The sequence below is a fragment of the Prionailurus viverrinus genome, chromosome D1 (assembly GCF_022837055.1).
Source record: "Prionailurus viverrinus isolate Anna chromosome D1, UM_Priviv_1.0, whole genome shotgun sequence".
Taxonomy (NCBI): Eukaryota; Metazoa; Chordata; class Mammalia; order Carnivora; family Felidae; genus Prionailurus; species Prionailurus viverrinus.
Window position 1 is genome coordinate 72,769,191 of NC_062570.1, and position 22,310 is coordinate 72,791,500.

At 35.4% G+C, this 22,310-nt stretch overlaps 1 protein-coding gene across 17 annotated transcripts in view; it reads right to left on the reverse strand.

Moving 5' to 3' along the window:
• The window catches only part of SOX6 (SRY-box transcription factor 6), a 614,016-nt gene that overhangs the window by 341,478 nt on the left and 250,228 nt on the right, over positions 1-22,310 (reverse strand). For all 17 annotated transcript variants that reach the window (XM_047877037.1, XM_047877035.1, XM_047877036.1 and 14 more), the window contains one exon: positions 15,043-15,283. In XM_047877037.1, coding sequence (XP_047732993.1) covers positions 15,043-15,279 — 237 coding nt within the window. In that variant the 5' untranslated portion in view covers positions 15,280-15,283. The remainder of the gene's footprint in view (positions 1-15,042; positions 15,284-22,310) is intronic.

Consider the following 22,310-nt stretch of genomic DNA (forward strand, 5'->3'; position numbering starts at 1 on the left):
GAGAGGAACTTTACCTACTTTGAGACAGGAATTCCACTTTGTTATTAACCCTAATCTAAGAGTTACCAAGAAGTACCCTATATTAGCTATCTATTGTATAAAAATCACCCTAAGACAGGGCTTAAAACAATAATAATCATTTATTCTTTTTTTAATGGTTTCTGTGGATCAGGAATTTGGGAGCATCTGGGCTGGGTGATTCTGTCTCAAGATCTCCCATGAGGTTGCCAGTAAGTCAGTGGCTAAGGTTGGAGTCATCTCAAAGCTTCTTTATTCACAAATGGGAGCACTTCAAGAGTGTGGAGCTGGAAGCTGGGGTTTCTTGGACATCTTCCTCTATCTCTATGTGATCCCTTCATATGATCTTTCTCTCCAAGATTTTAGCTTCAGACTAGTTGGACTTGTTACATGGTAGCTCAGATTGCCAAGAGTGCATACCCCCACAAAGAGTCAGATGAAAGCTATATCACTATTTCTAACCTAGTCTGAAGAGTCATGCCATGTAACTGTCAGTGCAATCTATTCAATAGTAAGACACCAAAGCTGGCACATAGCCAAGAGGGTGGGACTTAGACTCTGCCTTTCTATGGGATGGAGTTAATATTATATCTTCAAATAGTTGCTGTAAGAAATGAATAGTATATAAAGTGCTCAGAACAATGATAACTACTCTTACTAAATTCAAACGCCCTTTGTCCAATAGTCTTGTGTTTCCATTTTTAATTCTGAAAATACAGTCATGATGACCACTGGCACCATTTTTAGGTTTTAATTTATTCTTGTTCATCTAAGTATAAAAATAAATACTACATGACATTACTCTCTTCTATATCAATGCTCAAAAAATCACAAACTAATATAAAGTCATCCCAAACAAATTCCAAGACCTGACCCCTCACAAAACCCCAGTAACCTTAACATTGGTAATTAGCTTTTTCTAGGGATACATTCTATCCCACTTAACCTAACTGCATATGGGTTATCTCCGTTCTGTCCTGGAGCAGCTACAGTACACTACTGCTTTAATTCATCTGGGTTGCCAACTGCACCTTGACCAAGAATATGAAAGGGTAGTCATAACTGCAAACAGAGGAGAACTGTAGGCTGAGGTTGCAAAAGTCAGACAAGATGTCAGGAACCGAGACAAGCAAAGACCATAGGTCAGGAATGGAATCTTGCCCTACATAATGGAGTTGAAACCTACATACAAATGGAAGTCACTGGTGCTGGGAGAAATGATTAGGAAATAGCCTCTCTATGCAGCTGCATGAATCAACTTCCCTACCTGCTGCCCAACCTAACTGTAGGGACAGAATATTACTCTCTCTTACTCTTTCCTCCACCCACTAGCAAGGCTGAATTAAATGTGTCCAGTCTTATTGCACTCCTGTTGTCATTTTGTTTTTGTTTTTGTTTTCCATTTCAGTTATACTGCCTTTCCAATTACAGCTTTATCCTCATTCTAGTCTACCTGCCCCCCCCCCAGATAAGATTATTGGGATACCAAATTATAGGTTTGTCCCTGATTTCTGACAGCCTCCAGTCTACAGCAAGATTCTGTTTCCTTAAACCCTACCTCAAATCATTCAAACAAAACCCAAATCCTACAAAATGTTCTTTTGAATACTTTCTTACTGAGGCATTCGATGATTCCCTGTGGTGTGTGTTCTCCCGACTGTAATGAGTAATAAAACCAATTTGTTCCATTACAGATGTGTTCTTGGTAGTCTTTGACTGAAGGAAATTAATGGGATGCAATGTCTGTAAAGAAATTAAACACAATAATAAAACCAACTAAAAGTTGGTGTACTACCAATTCAGCCATGTCAGTGATCAGTCTTCTCTGCCAGAACAGATGGCTCTACACCCCTCCTTTTGTATGCACTGCATTTTATATATGTTACGTTTCAGTTAAGCATTCAAGTTACATTACACATACACATGTATTTTAATTAAGATATATATATCAAGATATATATATATATGTATATATATACACATATGTATGTATATGTGCTAGATACGTACTGCTTTTTCTGATTCCCCACTTCAAACGCTCTTTTTTGATGAGCCCAAAACTACCTGACAACTGTGCGGTATAAGACATATTCTACTACAGTATTATGGGGTGACTGACAGATAAAGCTTTACCTAATCTAGGTTCCAATAACTTCTTGCTAACAAAGGAACTGTAACCTTTTTAATATGCTGAAAACTAAATTGCTAACATTTATAGGTTCTTTCTCAGAGGAAGAAGTACATTTTTCTCTAATGTGACATATTTTAAGGAAAAGCATTGGTGTAAGGAAGCTTAAATAAATGAAAATACTGAATTTGGTTCCAATTAACAGCAGGTTATTCTTGATAAAAGTATCATTAACTCTAAGAGTAAAACAAAGTTTTATTCTTTTTCTCTTTTATTAAAACTGATACTTGGGGGCACCTGGGCGGCTCAGTCTGTTAAGTGTATGACTCTTGATTTTGGCTCAGGTCATGATCTCATGGTTCATGGGTTCAGGCCTCACGATTTCAGCTCAGGTCATGATCTCATGGTTTGTGGGTTCGAGCCCCATGTTGGGCTCTGCGTTGGCAGTGCACAGCCTCCTTGGAATTCTCTGTGTCCCTTCCTCTCTCTCTGCCCCACTCTCACTCACTCATGCTGTCTTTCTCAAAATAAATAAACTTAAAAAAAACCCTGAAACTTGGTAGAATATATTAGATTTATATAGCATTCTCAAAGTTGGCACAAAACCATGCCACCTTACACTATTATTATACTGTTTAATAATAATAAATTTATTCATTATTCATCAGAATATAAATTTATTACCACTATTTACTACAGTGTCATGATTCCTCAAGTCTAATAAATAAAAGCTATTGTTTTAAAGTGTTATTTTGATTCAAAGAAAAAAATCACAATACTAAGTTTTTTTAAATGTCCTCATCACCATGATATTTAATAAATGGAAATAAAATACAGAAAAAATACTAAATTCCCCAACTTGTCAAGACAAGCACATAGAAAAGCTTTGCCTCATCTATACATATCACCCTCACATACTGAATCAAAATCTCAAGATTCAAAGGTCCTTAAAAATCCAATTGCTCAATCCCACCTAAGATTCATACCCTGTGCAGAAAAAGGTGGTACAATAGTTAAGAAAACATAGGCTCTCTGGGCCAGATTTTGCAGTTAAATCGCAATTTTTCCATCTACCTGCCATATAACACAGGTGAGTTAGTCAACCTTTCTGTGTCTTAATTTCCCCATCTATAAAATGGAAGTGATAACAGCAGTACAGAACCTATCTCATAGCATTGTTAGGAAAAACAGATGAATTAATAAAAATAAAAACTCTTAGAACAGTGCTTGTAACATTGTAAGTGTTCATTAAATGGTGATGTTGGTGGTAGTGATGTTCACTGTTACAATATCTCTTACAAGTAATTTTTTTGGCCTCTCCTTAAACACCTCCATACCTCCCAAAGCAGTCCATTCCATCTGTGCAGGGTTGCCAAACATTCCTATTAGTAAGAATATTAACAAAAGAATATTATGGAGTATTATTATATTAATGTTAATAAAATATTAATAATATTTCAACCTTTCTTATATCCCATGTAAACATTCAGAACGACAACATTTTAAAACACACAGCTATTATACTACCTTTATATCTTCTCTTTTTCCAGGCAAAACATCTCTGATTTCTTCCTCATAAGACATGGTTCAGCCATCCTGATCATTCTCCCTTGAATGTGTTCTAATTTGTTTCTCCCGCTCTTAAATAGTAGTGCCCTGAACTGAATGTACTCAATATTCTAAACAACAGAGAATTAAGGCACACTACCACTGCCTTAGAGACATCATACTTTAAACATCTAATGTCATGGGACAGGCAGCCCCAGAGATGAGAATATTTTATGATTTTTTTGGTAATGGAACAGTAAGAAGATCTTTCAGGCACATGGGACAACATTCTATCAAGGTTCAGCTATTAGCTGATTTGTGTGCCTACCAACTCCAGACAGTTACTTTCATCTGGCAATTCATTAGTATTCAAACTACCATATGACACTCAACTTAAACAACACTACCAGGCTAGGTTGAGTTGGCTAAGACAGTTTCAACTTTGAAGCCCAGAAAGTTAAAAGCCGCAAGAGACTTGGTGATTACAGCTCAAATCTTTCATTTCTGAGATGAGGAAATTGAAGTCCAAAGATATAAAGTGACTTCTGTAAGGTCACACAGCAAATTAGTGACAGAGATAAATAAGGCGATGTCTTTTCCTCTAAGTTATGTTTCCTCTAAATAATCTCAAGGAAAACATTTCCACTAAATCAAGAATTTTTGTTTATTTGCTTGCTTTTTACAATCTGAGGCTTTAGGGAATAAGGGGTGTGATTATGCAGAAGTTAGAGAAGTATAATTGGACAAGTTTTAACAGAGCAAGTTTCTTTGCATGGAGAGTCTCAAACAATTCCACAGAGCTTTTCTTATGAGATAAATACTTACTCTAGTGTCAAGTCTATTATCTTCATGGTGTCCTTTTCTGCAGTTGTTTTTCTCTTTCTTCCCCATTAAAGAGATACCAGTGCACTTATGAAAATAACTGCATTTTTTATATAGAGTCACCAAAGCAGCTAGTACGCTTTAAATGAACCAAAGGCTATGGTAGATACCTAAATTATATGTACATCACTGGATCCAGGTATCAGTAAGATCACCAGGAACCCATTTAGCTATCCCCCAAATGAGGAATAATGAAGAGCCCTTTGAAACAGTGGACAAACCCAGACACCAGAATTTTGAAGCTGAAGCAAAGGAGGTGAAGTAAAAAACCTTCCTAACCTATACCCCAAACAGGAAAATAGCCTTAAAAATAGGAGAATTGGGGCACCAGGGACCTCTTGTATGACACTGGCTCAGAATTAACAGGGAAAAGAAGGGCTTGTAGTATGACACAAGTAATCTGTTGAAATGCCATTTAATCCAGCTTCTGGGAAACCTCCCCATAATTCAAGACAGAAACCTGGGCCATTGTAAGGGAAAGAGATCTGCAATCATTCAAGGGTATCAGAGTAGCTTCAGAAAAAATGAGATATTAAAACTTTGAGGAAAAAAGGTAAGGTAGTTGGGACTCACTAGGGAAAGGGTAGTAATTAAGCCCCCCGGAAACAAATATCAGTATAATAATTACCTATGTCTTGGTTGTCTATCTGAAAATGATGAGACTGGGGTCACATAAAAAATAGTTCAGCATATGCCCTTTATATCTCACAATTCTTAATATTAAAAAGGACCAGATCCCAATCAAGTCCTGTTAAATCCGTTTGTTACCTAACAGAGATCCTGCTCTATTGACAGTGAAGTCCTCCCATGGCCTCGTTTGTCCAGAGATGAACAACTAGAGAACAAACTTCTGCCTCTGTCATACACACTGAGACCTCACAACTGCTCTGGGGATTCCAACACCTCCTCTCTTCACTGGATCTTGTCCAGTGAGGGTCCCAATTTAGAGAATTATACCACAAAAGCCTTCAAATTTCATACATGTAAAGGATTAACAAGAAACTCTTGGTAACCCAGAAATTTTAAAATCACCCCTCCAGTTCTCTGATTTAAGCTTTTAACACACAGAACAAGTACAAAGAGACTAAAAATGATACCTCAGAGACTGTGTTGCTAATAAAACATCTATTCTATCTATCTGTATTTACATTTCCAGGAAAAGGGAAAGTAGGCACAAAAATGTCACCAATTTACCAGAAAGCAGTAAGTAGAGGTCTAATTCTGTCTTCAGATGCCCTCAATGTCTGGAAGCCTTACATTGCTATACCTGGGTGCAGCACACAACCTGGAATTGATGGCTCACCTACAGTCTTAGAACCCAGGCTCTTTCTCGAGGGGCAGCCAGTAGGGAACATAGGCATGAATTTATATTTTTTTCTCTAATTTCCAAATACTCAAAAAACTCAGATTCAGGTCATTCCTTGCTTTATTGTGTGCATCCTCATGGATCCAAGGACAATAGTCAAAAGGACAGCAAAACTCTATTCTTACTCACAATTTCAGAAAGCTAAAAAAAAACTATAATCAACCCCTATACAAGATATGCCAGTATAAGAACAAAAAAAAAAAAATGAGAGAGGTATGTTTGGTAGAAGCACACCGGGAACAAAATAATTTCAAAAACTGAAGGCCACATATTAACTCTGAATTCAGGAGCAAACTTTTCTCAATTTGTTTATGGATTACATTAGCTTAATCTTAGCTAACCCAGTCTTTCTGTAAAAAAGCTACTAAGTCACCACTAGAGCTAAACAAAAAATTCCTAAATAACAGTAATTGCCAAAAAAAAAAAAATGTTCATTTTGTGTGTTTCAACGTAAATGAATCTCTTCTATTATGCCACCATAATCTATTTATGCTTAAATGAGGGCACATTTCTTCCCAGAAGTTTGGTGAACTTGAGAATATTGTATTCTAGGTACTCTCAGTACACCAGCAGTGAAAACAAATCAGAGTTAAATTATAATGAAAGCAAAAGTTTACAAAATAGTTCCCAATCATTTTATTAAATAAGGTTTCCCATTTTCTGGGATAGTAATGAAATATAAAGAAGATAAATGAAATGTATAAATATTCATTTCTAATTTTTACCTGATTGTAAAATTTTATTATCAAAGGTTTATAATTTATACTTTGGATTTGAGAATGTGGTTTACACAGAGATATATTATTGAACTCAATTTGCATCACCTAGAAAAATAATGCCTAGAGGTCATGAGAATGCAGTAATACCAAAATAATACTTAAAAGGTTAATAATATAAAAAAATAAGTGTCATCACATTGAAAGGTATATTAACAAAAGCAATAATGGCTTGAAGTTGTTCTTCTTTTAAAAGGTTACATTTTTCTTGGAAAGCAAGGAAAACTTCTTATTGCAGAGGACAATCAAACAGTGGGATAATTTGCATATCAAGATAATTAAGGCACATTCATTAGCAGTGTTCAAGAAAGATTGGGTATGTTCATGTAAGGAACAGAGTAGGCTCTTTCCTGCTTAATGCAGGTGGTTTGACTCAATAATCAAAGAGAGCCCTTTCAATCTCATCTCCAAATGATTCATTATGGTAAAGTTGCCTTTATGGAAAGCAACCCTATCCAAATTAGTGTGAGAAGGTAGAACAGGAGGAGTGAAAATACAATCCCAGCTTCCTCCTTCCAAAGCAAAATGCTCCCTATCACAAGTACTACCATCTTATTCACACTGATATAGAAGGACCTGAAGATTCATATCTCATTCTAATCATGAAAAGTTCAAATTAGTCATGGAAAAGACTGCATGCTGTATAATATATACATTGCTCTCTACAACACGTTGCTTAGAAGCCTTATAGGAATGCACAGATTTCATTATTCCCGTTATCATACTGCATTATAGTGATGTATCCCAATCATCACTAGGCAAGAAGGAATTCTGTACAAGAAAGTGTACATTAATCAGAACCACTTATATAGACTGTGGAGTTCTGCTTTAATCAGAAAATTACTGGTGTCCTGAGATCAGCTTCCATTGATTAATACTGATCAATTTGATAAAAAGTCTATCCAAAAAAAAAAAAAAAAAGATAGTCTACTGTATTCAAATGTCATTTGGATCCATCGAGAAAATAAAGCTATCTAGACCAGGCCTGGCTCAATCAGGTTGATTTGCTACACCAGATCATCCTAGATTTTCTATTAATAATCAAGTCTTATTTTAAACAATTATTGAAAAGTGCCCTTTCCTAAGTGCTTGAAATGCTAAAGAACCCAAACTATACTTTGGTCATGAAGGAATATTTGCATATGTATAGTCAACAGGAAAAAAACAAACCACAGGAGCAGCCTTGGCATCACAATGACGTGTACACTAGCAGCATATTGGTGAAAGAAATGAAAACAAAATATTTTTGAGGCATAAAGATATCACATAAAAATGAAGCAAATTAGGGGAATATTGGTTGAATCCCAGAAAAGATAATTCTTATGAACATGAAGGAATGCTGTAAACTGTAAGTGAATGCTAGTAACGGAGTTTGTTAAGAGATTCACGTTGTAGTCAGTGCTCTGCAAACTCCAGCCACTGGCTCTTATACAGCCTAAAAGATTAAAATAAAAATAAACATGGCATATCTTGTCTCCTTGAAAACATTTTGTATACACAATTTTATTACACTGAGGAAAAAAAAATTCCAGGGCCTGATATTCCTTGAACTGTCAAAATACAAAAGAAATGAAAAAAAGTCTTTGCACAGATGTAGCAAAGTACTGGATTTTTATATTTTGGCAGGTGCTCAATATGCAGCCCACATAATCACATGTTAATGACTGGAGTGTGTTAATCAGCATGCATACCTGATTCCTTCTTGCCCAAGGGGGAAAAAAGCCAACTATACCAGAGCACGTTAATGTTTCTACTTTTGATAAAGATTTTGATAATATGCTAGGTAAGAAAACTTTTCCAAAAAGTGTATTTAAAGATGTATTATATCATTAAGTTAATAATAAAATAATTCCAGTTTCCATAAACATCAAGATATTTTCAAGTAGCATACCAGTAATCATTTTGTTTAATGTAAAGAACCCAGATTTGGGAAAGATCTTTTTTTAAAGATCTACATTTTTTTTATTAGCAGGAATGAAACACTGCACATAACCAGGGTGTAGAAATACAAAGATGATCATTGTGTTAACACTAGACAACATCAGTTGTCTGTTTCACTACCCACACCATGCAATAAAATATAGTTTTACTTTTTGGTTCAAATTGTAAGTACATTTCTGTCATTAAATTTCTGAAATAGGTTTAAAAAGAGACAGTACTATGTACTAATACAGTTTCAAATTTACAGAAAATGGGAAATCTACCACAGAGCTTCCTGGAGAACGTTGTTTCATAACTCAGGAAACAAGGGCAGACAGTTTTTCACTTGTTACCAGAAGTCTAGGTTTGAAATTTACTTAAATTGAATGAATTTCCAAAATCTTAAAATGAGAGGAGTAGTAACTAAATTTTCCAGGAAGTCTAAACCTTGTCAGTTCATGGGTTCTTTTCCTGTGATTCACAGACCAAGCAGGTACAAAAAGATGCACATAAATCTTGTCTTAGGTGTTAAGATTACAAAATGGGACCAGGCAAACTAGTGGGTTTCACTATACTTTCTAAAGTACAGTCTCAATAAAAGTGAGAAAATACATTTCATTTGGGTGTTATTTACTATCTTAAATGACTAAATCTTACCAAAAACTGGCAACACCTCAAGTTTTTAAAATCTTTTAAAAGCTTAAAAAATTAGAAATCTTTTAAAATCCTATCACAACATAAATAATGGTGGAGAAGGATTAAATCCTCACTCAAAATTCCTGGACTATGTTATCATGTATGACAACAGCTCCAATCCCAGTCACAGTGCAAAGTTCACACCAGAATTTTTGTGGCTCAAAATGAACTGCATAGAACACTCCAGAGTTGATTAGCAACTTCTTTGGACTAAAAGCAAGAAAGGCAGAAAAGAGAAATTGTTTGTGAGCAAGACAGTATTGTTCCTAGTATTTATTAAATATCCCAACATGCCTATGACTATTTTCTTTCAATTACAGCAAAGGCCATCATTGGCATCTTTTATTTACACTGAAAAAATATTTTTAAAACTTTTCTAAAAGATAAAACTCACTCAGGGGAATTTAAGTAGATCTCTAAAATACGAAGCTCTGATATTCTGGGGCTGAAGGTCCAGCATCGTTATTTTTACTTAATTACACCAGAAATTGAAAGGCAGATGCATATAATCCCATTTTGACTTACATTACATATGAATATAAGCATGCAAGCAAGAGCACAACAATCTTGTTGTCACTTTTTGGATCTTGTAAGAGATACTGTTGGTACTCCGCCCACATCCTTATGGCCTGCCCCAGAAGTCACCTGCAACCAATTCCCTCTTAAGTAAAAAGCTTCTGTCCTCACATGGGACCATTTTCTGTCCAGGAACAAGCCTACCCTTGGCCCTCTTCCTTGATCTTCACAATTTCATTTCCTGTTCATTCTTAACTAAATTTCTGCTCGCTTGACTAATATCATGGCCACAAGGCTTAAAATACTCTCCTCAACTTCTGTGTGAATCCTGTCCTCTTCAGAATCTAGGGGAATTTGAAGAATAATAACCTCTCTAATTGTTCACTCTTCCATTTACCCTCAAATTCTCATGGGCACTATTGCCATAATTTTCCTACTAGGTGTCCTTGTTTCTGGTATTATCTCCCACAATCTGTATGCTGCACAGCAGCCAATATGATTTTTAAAACATAAATCAAATCATGTTAGACTCTTGCTTAAAATCTTCCAATGGTTTCCTGTTGTACTTGAAGTAAAGCCCAAACACCTCACTGTAGCCTGTGATACCCCCAAAGTCTGTAGCATCTGACTTCCTCTTTGATTTCATCTCATACCATTCTCTCTCACACCCACTCCATTCCAGTCACTCTATTGTTTTCTGTTGTTCAAATACACCAATGAAAAAGGCTGCTGCACTTTCTGTATATTCTAGCTGGGTGTCTTCCCCCAAATTTCTGCATAGTTTGTTCCTTCTCATTCAAATCTCAACTCAAAAGTCACACCTTCAAAAAGACCTTCTGGACTGTTTAGTCATTCTTGATCACATTTTCTTATTTAATTTTCTTTATTCCACTTATCATTGTCTGACATTGGCTCACTCTGTGAAACTTCTTTATTGTCTGTAATACTACTAGAAGTTCCAGGATAGCAGGGCTCTTTCCTGATTTATTCATAAGAAAGTCCCTGTGCCTGGAACTTAGTAGGTGCTATATATTCAAGTAATCTTTAGGAGACAGTAGTTACACACAGATCATACCTCCAGTCACTAAATATAACCATAAAATGTTCCTTCATCCTTGTTAACATTGAATAGAACGATACACTACACATTTTTTCCGTGAAAAAATGATGTGAATTTATTTCTGTCTAATGAATCAGTCCTTATGGGAACAAAAACACCTATCAGGAGACAGTGTCAATATTCCTCTGGGAAAAAAAAAGTACTGGCACACCCATACCATAATGAAAATAGTAGTGGCTGTATATAGTGAAAAAGGACAGTAAATTTTTATTTACACTAGCTTTTCAGCCTTCAAATGGAATTTATCAATTTACACGAAACTTAAAATCAAGATTTTTGGTGTCTATAGCATAAGCTATTATAATTAAAATCAGAGCCTAAAACTTTTTAATCTCAAATTGGTCTTTGAATGTCAAACTCTAAAATTTCTATTCTCCTTTGCTTATGCCACAATGAATTATCTTCCTTGTTTGAAACTGTGGGGTCTCATATTTTGTTGGAACGCCACGTCAGAATAATCAGAATTTCAACATTTCAAGATTTTTTTTTCTAATCAGGAAGTGGGGATTAGCAGAACTTCTCTGCTTTGTCTTTATCCCCTCTTTACAATAAAGCTCTTCTGTGGTCTTAATATTTCAAAGTTAAACCCTTCCTGAACCCAGGAGATAAGAAATTTTTAGTGACTGTTTCTAACTGTTCATGAGTGAAGGCCATCAAAAAAATTAATAACTGGAAACTGAATAGGTGCTAATAGAATTTGTGTTACTGTTTTTTACTTTAAAATTTTATTTCTCCACACCTATTTTATGGGGTTCAATTACAGTGGGTAACAAGTATAAGAGAACAACCAAGTTTCACTTAACATCATGACAATACTTTTGGATTCTTAATTATTTGAAAGTGGAATGAGGTAAAATGTTTATTAAATTTTACTTTAGTCGTCTCCCCACCCCAACACATACACACACATGCATGCGTGCACATATACATGTATGCATGTGCGCACACACACACACACACACACACATATACACACACTCTATATGTAGGTTTTCAGGACTGCCCAGAAACCTAAAATCCTTTCTATTGTTTTTCTTCCCCATAAAGAAAAACTGGTTGGTGATATGGTACTTGCAGTGTAAGTCATTACAGGTCTGATGCTACAGTTGTTACACATTATTGAATCTATCGAATGAAAAGGGAGCACAAAGGGAATTTCCAAATGCAGCTGCTATTTCCCATTTGTTAAATCCTTTTATTATACCATATAAGTACACAGCTGGGAAATACTATAGAGTGGGAGTTAAAACAAAATATTTTGGCTTCCAGACATTCAGAATACACAAAGGCTCCAGTGGAAAGCAGTGCTTGATATCAAAAGAGAGTGAAAGTTTGAAAACATTTCCAGCAAATATGATTTCTTTTATACTAATATATAACATATTTGCGAATTTAAACTATTTTATACGACCATAAATCCCTCTTAATATAAATTTGGTAAGCAAATTATTAATATCTATTTTCTGATAAAAGTTTAGATCATAAAACTTTGCAAATAACTCACTGAAGCAATTTGGCACTTGCCAAGATACAAACAAAATTTTACAGTTCTCTAAAGAAGTAAAATTTAAAGGGTATTATTTCTGCCTCAACCTATATTTTTCAGCTTCATTACTTTTATTTGTCCATGACTATATTTGGCATAAGTGATAAAATAGATCTTGAGTCCATCTTTTCTCTCTATCCCATTTGCCCAAACCACTACCATCTCTTAACTGGACTTCTTAAGTAGGCTCCCAACAGGTCTTACTCCTTTCACTCTCTCTCCTTCCCATCCATTCATACTACAGACAGAGTGATCTATCTGCAATGTTCTAAAACCTTTCAATGATTCTCCATTGCACTTAGATGCAAACCTCATTTCCATCACATAATCTATATGGTCTTGTTGGATATAGCCTCTACCAGTCTCTCCAACCATATCTGATGCTACCCTGTAACCTCATTCATTACACTCCAGCCACTAAGACTATCTTTCATTTCCTGATACTCAGCTATATTTTTCTCCCCTCAAATATTTCCTCCATGCTGTTCCCTCTGCTATTTTTACTCTTTCTTCTAAACTTTGTCTGGCTATTCCTATCATCCTTAAGTCAGAGAGGGCATCCCTATCCATCTATTCTAAATTAGGTTTATCCCATTATGTTCTCACATAGCATTCTGCTCTTTTTCTTCCTAACACATGTCACAATTTTAATTATATACTTATGTATGTGTGTTTATTTAACTTCTGTCCCCTCTCCTAGATATTAGTTCCATGAAAGCATAATCATTCATGTTTTTTTTCCACCACAATACAGCCAGCACCGAGTAGAATACTGAACCCAGAAAAGGTGCTCCATAAATATTTGATGACATAAAAATAAAACATGGCCCTACTATCTTCTCAAAAAGCCAGTGGCAGTGACTAGCTATTTCACCCTTGCTATCTTGGAAGTACAAAAATGATTAAGTTCAATCAGAAAAACTTTTAGTCTTGCCTTATTATACTTTCTCTTTCCCCCATGTAAGGAAAATAAATCTTCCAGTGTATCTATTAATTGTGTAATGATAATCCCCTGTGAACCTAAGTTCACAGTCTAGAAAAGTCTTATTTTTCTCCCAATCTCCTACTTTTCACCTACTGTTACAGAGCACTAGTTGTACCTGCAAAATCACCTGAGAAAGAAAAATGTCTGCCTCCATAATTTATGGAATCAAGTCTTCGACATTAAGCATTAAGCACAGAGCAAGAATTTAAACATAGGTTATCAGTTGTAAAGGCGTTTTTAAATATTACCTTATTTTTTTACTAAAGAATAAAACTTTTCATGACAGGCCACTTAAGATATCTTTCATTAACATTAACCAAAAGTTAAGAAATGTAAAACAGGTTTTCAATTCTTACTCTAATAAAATATGTTAAGGTTTTGGTCAGTTGTAGATGCTAAAAAATTGGACATTTTTGCTTTAAACTAGACAATGCCACTTACCGTGGCCTCTGTTTTGATGGCTAGAGACAGAATTTAGCATGGGAAAGCTGGCTAAGACAGTCCATGGATCTGATGTTTCTACCTTCAGGGCAAACTCCTGAAGTCTGATTGAATGATATTCAGGAGCTTTGCACGTCGTTTTGAAATTAATGTATAGGCACAAAGTGAGAAAAGCTTTATCATAAATCAAAAATGACCATTAAAAATGTTGGGGCGCCTGGGTGGCGCAGTCGGTTAAGCGTCCGACTTCAGCCAGGTCACGATCTCGCGGTCCGTGAGTTCGAGCCCCGCGTCAGGCTCTGGGCTGACAGCTCAGAGCCTGGAGCCTGTTTCCGATTCTGTGTCTCCCTCTCTCTCTGCCCCACCCCCGTTCACGCTCTGTCTCTCTCTGTCCCCCCAAAAATAAATAAACGTTGAAAAGAAAAATGATACATACCTGCATTTCCTCCACTGAAGATGTATTCACCATATGACCTCATTCACATAGACATGTTTGCTTAATACAATATTTCAATGTTAATACACAGCCACGCTTTATTTGATTGTACCTATTTTGTGTTATTATCAAGTTTGCCACCTTATTAAGAAATTCAGAGAGGCGCCTGGGTGGCTCAGTCAGTTGAGCGTCTGATTCCTGATTTTGGCTTGGGTCATGATCTCATGGGTTCATGGGTTCAAGCCCCACATTTGGCTCTGAGCTGACAGTGTGGAGCCTGCTGGGGATTCTCTCTCCCCCTCTCTCTCTGCCCACCCTCCCCTGCTCCCTTTCTCTCTCCCTCTCTCTCAAAATAAATAAATAAACTTTAAAAAAAAGAGAGAGATTCAGAAAATAAGATAACCAAACCTCCCCCAAATTAAATTAAATATCTTTTGGCAAGTTGACCTAAGAATGTATAAAAAACTAAATCAGAAACCATTTTCCAATTTTTCCCAGTTACTAGCATATTAGTAATATTAATAATATACATGGTGTTTGTTTCATGATCTGAACACAAATAATTCTATGATATGTATTTTGAGCTTTCTCTAAAACATGTATTTGTGATGAGGCCATACTAAAGGACACGCTTAGTGACAGTGGCCAGATTTTAAAAGCTTACCATTCTTTGCTGAGACGACAGAACAGTGTCCCAGTCAGCATCTTGTTGAATGGTATTGACAAGTGTTGGTAGCTCCTCAGAGTGAGGTTTGTTGTGCATTATGGGGTGCAGAGGCAGATGGGAGGCCACATGTTGATCACCGCCCTCTTCCTTTTCCCTTGAGGTCAAATCTTGGGTCATGGCTTCCTCTCCATCAGCTGCACAGGCAAATGGAGAGGTGGCTTGCTTGGAAGACATTCTTCTGCAGGAGAGAGAGAAAGAGCACGGGTTCAAAAAGTCTGTCAATGACAAAAGAACAAACCATCCCTTACATTTGACTAATTCAGGAAAAAAAGTAGGGTCTCTAACTTCAAGTTGTTTATGAGCTACTTTAAACCACTGATAAAAATTCAGCTCATCTGTACCACTCTCCCTCTCTGCTTTTAACCCAGCAAACCTCTTCCTAGTAATTGCTACACATCTTCTCCCTTCTCCATCCACAAATGAAATTTCCATGGAATAGTTTTTCATAATGTATAGTATATGCATATGTATATTTTTCCTCCCAATTCTCCCAACTAGATTATTAGCTTCTTAACGGTAATTCAGTTGATGGCTAACAATGCGGGGGGGGGGGGGGGGGGGGATAAATAAGTGAATAAACTGGCAAATAAGCCAGTTTGAAGAATAATTTCAAAGTACAAATATCCAAATTTCTCTTATGCTTTATGTAAGAACAAAAGAAGTCTATGTGGGAAAACATAATCAGGAGAATTCACAATACATGTTGAAAGTCCTAAGCAAATTTGGTCCTGACTTTAGTTTATACCTTGTAAACTACACCTATGAGTGCTAGTCCTAACATTGTTTAGTGTCAATCTGATCCTTTTCTAAAGATCTTCCAAATGTGTCAACTACTTTAACTTAACTTTTAAGTGGCGTATTGATTGAATGGCTGATAGATTAGTCTTAGGACAATTTTATAACATTTGAATAGAGTATATGAAATACCTATGCCTCTATTTTATATTAGAAAGTACATACAAAATTCAAAACATTTACTGTGAAAATTGTAAAATGCCTACTATACATCATATTTTTTTTAACTGCAGAAACAAGAGTGTCCAGGTGGCTTAATCAGTTAAGCATCTGACTCTTGATTTTGGCTCAGGTCATGATCTCAGGTTCATGAGATCAAGCCCTATGTTGGCCTGCTAGGGATTCTCTCTTTCCCTCTCTCTCTCTGCCCCTCTCCTGCTTGCTTCTCTCTCTCTCTCTCTCTCTCTCTCTCTCTCTCTCTCTCTCTCTGTTTCTCTCAATAAATAAATAAATAAATAAATAAATAAATAAATAAACTTAAAAAAACTGCAAAACAATTACTGTACATTCATCTATGTACCCACAAGTAAACATTGACTGCATTCTGCACAAGGTCTCCATTCTATGCTTTATCAACATGATTTTCTTAGCAAAATGTTTAGAAACAAAACCATCAAAAGTTTATAACTTAAGAGACAATTGAGAATTTTTTCTAAAACTTTATGTTGTTTTTGGTTTATAGCATCTTCAGCTCTAAAACTGCTGTGTAACGAAGGAATAAAATCTCCACCTTAATTGCTCTTTAACATTAATTGATTTCATACCATTTTTTAAAAAATGCACAAATCAGTTAACATAGGAAACCACATGAGCATTTTTCAAATTAGCAAATCATTAACTTGCTAGTACTGTTTCTACAGACAAATAAATACTGATTAAAGGGTCTAGAAATCTGAGATTAACAGTTAAATTTACAAATCTGTCACATGCTTTCATGAATATTGCAGTGAAGGAAATATCAAGTGCAAAGAAAAATAATTAAGTTAATTCCAATTTAAACAGTAGTTTTTATGTAGCAGCCCATGTTTCACATAGGATTTAACAGCTAATGCTAAATTTCTCACAATTAATGAGGGGGTTCAGATTTAGTATCCTACAGTGAAAAAAATTAATATAAGATCAGCTAATCTAATTATGCACAGTTCTAAATAAAAGTATTACAGGCTTTTGAAGTGCTTTGAAACATATTAAAATGCTGATACCTACTTATAATAATCATTCTACAAATAATAAAATTTCATCCATTAGACTTGATACTAGAAAATAACATGGGGAAAAGGAAGTGCAGAAGAACGTCTATATTCTCTTTGAGGGGAAAGAAATCAAATGTCCTAAAGAGTACTATATCAAAGAATCAGATAAGTATATTCTTGATATAAGTATATTATTTCTATCAGTACTCACAAATAGAAAAATGTATATGCATGTGTAGAAAATGTTACCAAAGGATGTTTCTTATTGTACAAGAATCACTGTAAAATCCTACAGTAACACCAGGCAAATTATAACTGGTCTGCAAGTTTATTCAGAGTTTACCATGAACAACAAGAGTGTTTTCATAGTCCAGATAATGATAGTGCCAATAACATAATCATTCACATGGAAAACAAAAGAATGAATTTACTGCTGCTTTTAAAAACAGTTACATACAATTGGAAGTCATAAGGCAAAACTCAGAGTGACTTTAGCTCTCCAACAAACATCCTCTTATTATAAAGTGACTTGGCTCCTTCCAATAGCAATATCTGTGATTGTTGCTTTAGTATAAATTAATCATGACACAAAACCCAAAATGAAAAGTCTCTTAAGAATAATTTCAAGTATAAACTGCACCAATGAACAATAGTGCACAATCCTAATTAAACACAACCGTGCAGCTGTAAAAATAGACTAAATCTGTCCAAAGCTGAGTTGAGTTTAAAGGCTGGTTTGTTAGAGTGTTTTCTTAAGGAAGGCTGGGCCCTCAGTCTTAATCAGCCAATAAATTATTTCCTGCAATTACATTAAATAGAAAATTATCTTCAAATGGGGAGTGTTAATTGAAAATCAAAATTCAGAGGGAAGTTTAGAAATTACACGCTGAATACAATTAGTGAGGAAAGGCTTCACCTCTACTTCATCAACAGTCTTCTGGTGATTCCTCCAGTGACCATTCAGGAAAGCTACCTATTTATAACATCACACAATTTGTCTTTTATTTTGCACCTCCAAATACAAATGTCTATCAAGGTTGCAAATAAAAGGTAGGCTGCCAAAATAAAGCAAAATTAAATTTGACTGTTCATCCTCAGTTCACACCATCATTAGGGGACAAGGAGAGGGGGAAGGTAGGACAATAATGATTATTGTTAACAACCAAGGAGGGCATACTCAACTTTGAAACCCTTCCCTTTAGCAAAGGAATTAACATTTGTGTTCCAAGAAGAATACTTTACCGTATCATATTTTATTTAAGTGCTTGAGTTTACTGTAGCTCTCAGCATATTGTTCACAGAGAAAACAGTGATTTTTTGTGGTATTGTCCCCCTGCAGGCCATTTCCTTTTGATAAAATTGGTGGGCTTCTTTCATTGTTGTTCTTGTTGTAGTTTGGTAGCTTTGTTGTATTTTTAAAAAGAAAATGTGTACAAATTCTTTTTAAAACACAGTTTATTAAACAAGTCTTAAATTTACTGATTATTAGATTCAATTTACCGATTCCTTTTTGCACAATTACTTTATTAAAGAATGCTTCAACTTCCTGATTAAATCCTCATTCATTTCTTTACTTTGGCTTTCCTTTTTAAAACACTTTACTAGACCAACTGAACTATTCTGGAAGCTGTGAAGATACTTGACTTTTGGTAATGCCTTTACCATAACCATTGCACCATGGTTACTCTCCTTTAGAAACTCATAAATCAAATATACACTTGTTTTAATGTTTTAAAGTGTCACGTGGGATGTTTACTTTTATTTTTAATGCTCACATAGTAATTTTTCATTACCAAAACTTTCACCCCCAGCATATTAGAACAGCATCTTACTTTAGCTGCTGTCATATAAAACTAATAAGCAAAAGAATCAAAATCCTTGTGAGATGGTCAATTTATATATGACTTTACTTTGTTTTATTTTTGCACTATTATAACTTAAAAATCATTCAAATGAATTGTTTTTTTAATTTGTATTAAAAAAAATCTCCCTAGTTATACCCCCTGAAAACAGGGGTTTATAATGGAAGTGCTGACACAACCCTAACTAAAGCAGCGCAAATGTTGCCGCTATAATACACAAAATCAAGTTCTATTATTCTAAACTATCCTCGCTCATGGGATTTTTCTTTACTGTGCTCCCAGCCAAACTGCTGAAGCATGAAAAATTTAAATGCAATCAAATGCGCCCAATTCTACTTTACTAGAACAAGTGTCTACAGTGGTACAATCTTAAAAGGAGATGCAACAGATTTGTTTGGTGTTTTTTTTAACTGTTTATTTATAATACAGTGCATTGGAGATAAAATAAAAGAGGAAATTACACTCACATGGTACTAGTGTATTGACTACACAGAGTACATTATAATCAGAGAGAAAAACTACATTGTCAACTTATCACATTGGTTAAACAAGATGGTTTTCTGGGGCATAGCTATTATCAAGTAAAACCTCCAAAGAGAATTACATATCTTTGGGACACATGAAACTAAATTCCCATCATGTGTTCCCCGAGTTTGAAATGTCTCTGCCCAGAAGATCAAGTGAATTCCCAGGATGCCAGGACATCGTGAAGAACTTCAGGGCTCAGGACTTTTGGGAATGAGATTGTTGGAAATAAGTCTCTAGCAATTGATAATGTTTTCTAGGAAGTCAGTAGGAATATCTCTAGAAAGATGATAATTATTTTGCTCCAAAACCCCAGTATGAAAGCTGAATGTTTAGGCCATTACAAACTTATTCAGACAGTACATTTACTTTGTGTTCTTTGACAAGAAATTAAGATTCTCTGGTCCAAGACTTTATAAAATGGTAAGGATGTGCATATATATACATTAATCCCTCTGTCTCAGAAAATCAAATGTTCTAGAATTTTAAACCAGCCCAATCTGATGTTTAAAGAAACAGTTATTTGTATATGTTTAAATGTTAGGATTATTTTAAAACAACTTTCTCATAAGGCATCGCCGCTTGAAATTACTTTTTTTAACTACTGCTTGGGAAGAATCCATTTCAAAACTATCCTTTCGGATTTAGATAAGTTTCAAAAAGAGCCACTAAATTTATTGGAACAATATTTTTAACCTGATTTTTAAAATTTATTTCTTTATTTCTAAGATAATTATCAAATGGCATTCACTTTTTAAGTGTATCACATTTATTCAAAAGAAGCTCTGTTTTTAACATAAAGCAACATTTAATAGTTGGTTTACTTAAAGAAAAAATTAAAAATTCAGGACAATATTCACATTTACTTTTGCAACGCAGCCCCAGGCTACCAAGGTAGACTTATTTCAGTCAAATAATTCACTGTTAATTTAATGCTGCAATTGATCTGATACTGAGAAATAAACAACTAATTTTCCAAAAATATAACACAGTGCCTCTCATTTTAAGAAGCATGAGTAACAGATATGCTCAGCTGCCAAAATGCACAATACTCAGGAACCCCTACAGAGGATGCCAGTCCACCCAGCCTAGGGCAAAAAAAATTTTAAAACTTTTTTCCTGTACCTCTAATTCCCCCGGTTAAGGATTGAGGGGTGGGGAAGGATCCCAATTCCAGACATTAAAATGAAGACATCCCTTTCAAAGCTTTCCTGCTTCATTTGAGTAAAGCCTGAGGGTGATTGTTGATTCTTTGTATTGTTTTATCCAGCACTACCTCCACTCCCCAACTCCACCCCCAAACTGCCCCAGGCTTCTGCCAGGTTTTTTTGTCTCTCTTTCATCTGGGGCTTTTGGAAATGAGTTAATAAGTAACTGAGAAAACTCAGAGAAAAAGAAGGTAACTGCCTCCAGTGCTGTGTTGGAGGGTTGTAAACCTATCTTTTAATGTTTGTAGTGGCTCTTTCAGAACATAACATGGTAACATATACAGGCAATATCTGTTAGAAGCAACTCACTTATTTGTGTTATCTGTCAGGTCAACAGAGAGGAGGCAAAATATGCTTGAGGCCCTTGAAGTATGTCTAAGAAGGGACCTCAATTAATGGATTCTGACTTAGCTAAGCCTTCTAATTTTTCACACCAAAGCACAAAATTGTCTCCAAAGGCCTTCTGAGGTTCTTACAAAACAAGGACTACCTGGAACAGATTCTTCTCAAGTCATCAAAGTTTGTGTTTCTAGAGTTTATATTTAGCTGACAATATTGCTGTCACTTTATATAGCTTAAGACTGTTCTTTGGACTAGAGCTCATATGTCTTGGAATGCTTTGACTCATGAATTGTTTCTCCTGATAATGTTACATCACGTAACCACCTCTGTCTAATTGGTTATATCTGCTGGAAGAGGCAGGCAACCAGCCTAAAGACGAGCCTGTTTGTCTGACTGCCTATGGAAAACCAGTAATCATTACATGTGTCTCTGAGTATCAAGTTTCTTCAAGAGATCAAAACAACTTGACTTCATGTAACCTCTATCTGTACTTTTGTTTATAGTAATATTGAATTTTTCTCACAGTTTATGTACCAGAAACTTGTTGGGATCTTTGCTTTGGAAAGCCAGGCCCAGAATTTATAAATACAATCAGTCACTTAACAATACGAACAAAACCAAACAATGGCTACTATAAATACACACTAAGTTAGAGGATTTTAATCAAGCACAATGACTTTATAGCTCAACTGAAAGACCTCTATGTGGCTTGAATGAAAGCTGTCTAAAATAATAGCAGAATGAGTTTATTTATATATGCTTACTTTGAATCTCCTCTTCACATGAAATGAGAACCATAGTTTTTAAAATGAATACCAAACATGTCTTTGTCAGCTTGAAACCAATCCTCTAGTCTGGAAGCCCAATTACAAGTGGATAATATCTTATCCACTTATTAACAAAAATCATAAACCAGAACAATAACTTCTCAGAGAGAAAGGGTAGGAGGCTGTCCCTGTATACTTTTCCATCCTTACTTCTATTTTCACTTTTTTAATATTGCCAGAAAAAAGAGAAAAATGAAAATTGATGCTATATAGATTGTTTCAAAAAATGAAGGCTCACACATGATGACAGTGAACAAAATTACATAAAGAAGTTCATCTTTGAGGTTCTCCTTCAGCTAAATAAAGCAGCAATCCAGCAATTCGTCTCTTTCATGTAAATGAAATAAGGCATAAATTTCAGGTTCCTATCAAATAAGAGGAGGAGGAGGAATGGGGAGGGGAGAAGGAGGGAAAGGTGGAGAGGGGTGAGGGAAGGGAAGGGAAGGGGAGGGA